The 4,428-nt window shown below is 38.1% G+C and overlaps 1 protein-coding gene across 1 annotated transcript in view; it reads left to right on the plus strand.

The window, feature by feature from the left end:
* The first annotated feature begins 339 nt into the window (after positions 1–339).
* Positions 340–4,428, plus strand: part of Oatp58Dc (Organic anion transporting polypeptide 58Dc) — a 7,927-nt gene continuing 3,838 nt past the window's right edge. The window contains exons 1-4 of the mRNA XM_017902882.1: positions 340–647; positions 1,236–1,855; positions 2,424–2,533; positions 4,364–4,421. Coding sequence (XP_017758371.1) covers positions 1,525–1,855; positions 2,424–2,533; positions 4,364–4,421 — 499 coding nt within the window. The 5' untranslated portion in view covers positions 340–647; positions 1,236–1,524. The remainder of the gene's footprint in view (positions 648–1,235; positions 1,856–2,423; positions 2,534–4,363; positions 4,422–4,428) is intronic.

Here is a 4,428-nt window from a genome sequence, read left to right on the forward strand (position 1 = left end):
CCCATCCAGATTAACTTGGACCCGAGGTATCTTCCATTCTAGCCAGATCGCATTATCGACATGTCTCCGCAAATATAGATTATCAAAGGTAGACCTTTGAGAACGTAGTCGAGCAAGTACAAGTAAATTCTTCTGCCGTTTGATGGACGAGGAGAAATACAAATAGACGAAGAAGGAAGGAGTGCTCGGCCGAGAGAGACAGACAGAGAGCAGAGAATAGACGAGACAAAGATGGAGGAAATAGAGGGGAAGGAGACACGAAGTGATTGCAAGAGAGGTAGAAAATGTGCCCGCTTGATAACAGCAACGCGAACCGAAGTACCATAGATGCATCACAGTTCTCCGCGTCGTGATCCTCTGTCGTCTGATCGGTTCTTCGGGGTCGAAAGTGGGGATCCGCAGGAGGCTCCGTACACGGCTTCATCTGTGTCGCTCTCGGAAGACGATCTCAGTTGCGGAAGAATATCGTTCGTTTTCGGACACAAGATTCGCATTTTTTCGCAAAGAACCGTCGTAATTGATTCGTAAGGCCACTGCTACGTAGGATCCTATCTCTTTACCTCCACTTTCTGTGGCGTTTCGGAATATTGGCCCAGCACGTCCTCGTTCGTTTTCATCTCGTTATAAAGATCTTTTTTATTTTTACGGTAGGTACGAGTGAATCTTGTGAGAGCTTTTACATTCCTTCTGTTCACCTACCTTCGAGGTTTATGCTAAATAGAAAATATTAGTTTCCATTCGAGGATATCGTGTATTTATTCTGTCTCAAATGACCTCTTATTTGTATTAAAAAATACATTGATTGAGAATTGTTGAGAAGGGAGAATACAGTGATGGTATTAATTAGCATAATGCGAGTAAAGATTTAAAACAATTGTTTCACTTTTAAAAATAAGTGTATGTTTAACAAATTGTTTTCATCAGAATAGCGTTAAATTTTTATCTTAATGACTATGTTGGTAGTTGATAGAATTTTGTCAATTATACTTCTGTCTAAACAGTACCTTATGCTTAAGAGAATTTCAGAATTTGTAAACGTTAGCTTCCACTAGTCACTTGTTCCTGGGGTCGTTCACCAAACTTCACGATGTCTCATAAAACGTCAAAATAATATCTCGCACAAAATGTCACTCTCAACGTTTTCGTGAGTGATTAGAGTAAAGTCTGTAGTAGAGTCTGTTACTAATTATACGTTGAAACTGGACGATCTCTAATCCGATCGTGTGTATTTTCAGGTAAAGGTCATCGACACGTTCCAATCGAGTGGACGAGATCAAGATCGACGCACGATCGGCTTTAACCGCGTGATACTGAAACATGGAGAACACGTGACCCTATAGAAATAAAACGGAAGTCGTGTGAGCAGAAGTAGCGACGAGGAGGGTGTCGAAGGGAAAGAAAGCGATGCCAAGGGCCGCGAGGACAGCGGACGTCGATCGAAAACGTGCGATCATCGATTGAGGTCAGCAGCGATCTCGAAGCTGCATAGTTGTTTGTTAGGTGGTCAACTAGTCGTTGACGAAGATGAAGAATAACACGAGTAACCACGAGAAGAACGGGCCTGAGAGCCTGAAACTGCTGAGGGTACCGTCCACGCCACCGACTACCCCAACGACCCCTACCACGCCGAGCTCTAGGGGTCCCGAAGACTTTTTTAAGGATCTACCTATCACCGACGAAACCTCCTGCGGGATCTGGTGTATACGCAACCCGACCCTGCAGAGATTTGCCAATAAGAAGGCTTATGTGTTTCTATACGGTGTGCTAGGATGTATATTTTCGGCGAGTTACGCGTATTTCAACGGCACCATCACCACCATAGAAAAGAGGTTCAAGATACCGTCGAAAACGACAGGTGAGAATTCATGAATCTGCAAAGAAGACCAAGTAACACCACGCTTCCTAACGTTGTACAATTTGCATTCCTTCGAGTCGAACGATTATTGTACCCAGAATGCATTGCCAGCATTGTGTAAATGTTCGAATAGAGTTTTTCTGAAATTCTTCACATACGACCAAGCTTATGAAATATTGAGGTGGAATAACAAATAATCAAGATAGTTTAGACTCTCTGTAGGAACTTTAGAGAATATATCTTTATCAAAAGTATAGCATGTAACTGTAATTAATAATTGAAGAGTTACCTGGTTTTGTAATACATATAATTCCAGTTTGCAATTTCAATCCACTGGTAATAAATATTGTAAGATTTCAGGTTGAAGAAAAGTCGTACAGTTATGTACCTTTCATGTACTAAAAATATCGATTAATATCACGTAGCGAATGAAGATGGGAGAAGTATGTCATTGTTCCATATGATATGTATCGAGTGTTTACATTGTGTATCATAAATCAATACAATTCAGGCGAGCTAATTGTTTTCATCTATCGAGAACATTAAACGTGCACTTTTTCTTTTCCAGGTCTCATCTCTGTGGGTAACGATATCTCGCAATTATTCGTATCAGTGGTCCTATCTTATTACGCAGGAAGGGGTCACAGGCCTCGATGGATCGCATTCGGGATTTACACCGTAAGTTTTATCGAAATAAGTTCTCTATTCATGACCACACGAAAACATCCTGCTCTATTTTTACATTTGGTCTCTTTCTGTTTCTCTCCCCCTTCACCATCTTACCCTATCTCGCTCTCCCTTTCATGGAGACAGAAGAACGCAGAGAAAACTATCAGCTGTCGGCACACGCCCCGAAGAATGAACTAGGAGACGTCATAACCCACCGGTTGGTCAGTTCTTAATTAAATTAGGAAGCGTTGAAATCGTAGCTCTACGCTCATTCACGCCTCTTCCCATCGTACTCTCGCCACCGTATGCTTAGCTAAGCACTCCATTCATTGGGCAGTGAAAAGGCGCTGCTGGTATGCGTGAAGCAGTTAGCGTCACGTATTTTCAATAATTATGTCGAAATAATCTACGTTTAATTAGAAATCAATTTGTATGTTTTGTGTATGTGTAAAACGTTCAGCATTCTGTTTGCTTGTATTGCAATTAACACCTACGAAGTTAGAAAATACCGTTCTTCTACCTTAAACGACACGAAATGTGGCTTAGCACCACTGGATGTTTAGGTAACTGCTGGAATTTCGATGCCAGATGAATGAGGAATCTGTGTCAATATGGAAGTTGGCTCTGCAAAGAGTATGCTTCTTTTTTGTTTCATTTCTGTTCTCATCAATTTCAACTCACTCCTTTTAGTATTTATTTCTGTAGCATTATTGATGGAAATATTCCTGAAAGGAACAATGTGCTAAATCTGTGCTAAAAAGGAATAACAAATTTTATTATATGGAAGGCATAGATCTCATCAGTTTCTGTAGGTATTCATAAGAATATTCACATTTACCAATATTATACTATCATTTTCTCAGTATTTTATAAATCTTCTATGCAATTATTAGCAATATGCAGAATGTAGTGCATGTTAATCAATTAATAAATTGTTTTCAAAAAGTTTATTTCATGAGAAGTATAGCATAAGTTACATAGTAATGCCCAAAGGTAAAGTTCAATTTTGCAAAAAATTTTTCAAAATTTTTATTCCTTTTTTTTTATAGGTGTATAATTGTAAATAATATTAATATTGTATAGATGAACACAAACTCATATCATTTGTTACTTTTTTATATATTATGTTAATACCAGATTGTTAATTAATAATCGATTACTTTAACGTAATCTTGAAAGGTTTGTGAACAATTTTTCAGATTGTTTTTCAGACTTCCGACGTCTTTCATTACTGCCTTTCGACGAATTAATTACTCAACGTTTATCTCGCATAAGACGGCCGAATACTCTGTGAATTATTGTCAGAGCAATCGTTCAGATAACGTCATGGTAATGGTAACGGTAAACATGACATGTAGACAATCGTGTCTAACGATCATGGATATAAAAACTTCAAGAACTGTATGGCATTTTCCAGCCTGATTTTGTTTGATCAGACGAATGTAAATATCAGAAAACATACTGATATTATCAAAGTAGTATGCTCGAACGGTAAATAGCAACCATTAAAAATACATGCCATACGTGCAATATCGAATCTTCATCTTATTTCAATTCTATACTGCAACGAATCACTCTAATCAAAGATACAATCTAGAAAATGTTTTTAACAAATAAACAATTATTTGAAATCCCGGTTGTCTGCTTAGGTATTAGCTATTGGTTGATATAAGTAGTTAGGTATCAGTGATAGTCTCATTTTGGATTAGCTTCATTTTGTCTTCTCCAATTCTGAAGATTATGTTATGTAATTAATGAAATTTGCATTGAACGTTATAAAACAAACGAGTTTTTGTTCTTATTTCAAAAAATAATATATTTCTTTTTTCTGTTCTTTAGGTAGTACTTTTCTGCTGTCTAACGATGTTGCCACACTTTTTGTATGGCCCTGGAGAAGACGCTCT

This window comes from Eufriesea mexicana, unplaced genomic scaffold (genome assembly GCF_001483705.2).
Source record: "Eufriesea mexicana isolate 0111107269 unplaced genomic scaffold, ASM148370v2 scaffold2087, whole genome shotgun sequence".
Lineage (NCBI taxonomy): Eukaryota > Metazoa > Arthropoda > Insecta > Hymenoptera > Apidae > Eufriesea > Eufriesea mexicana.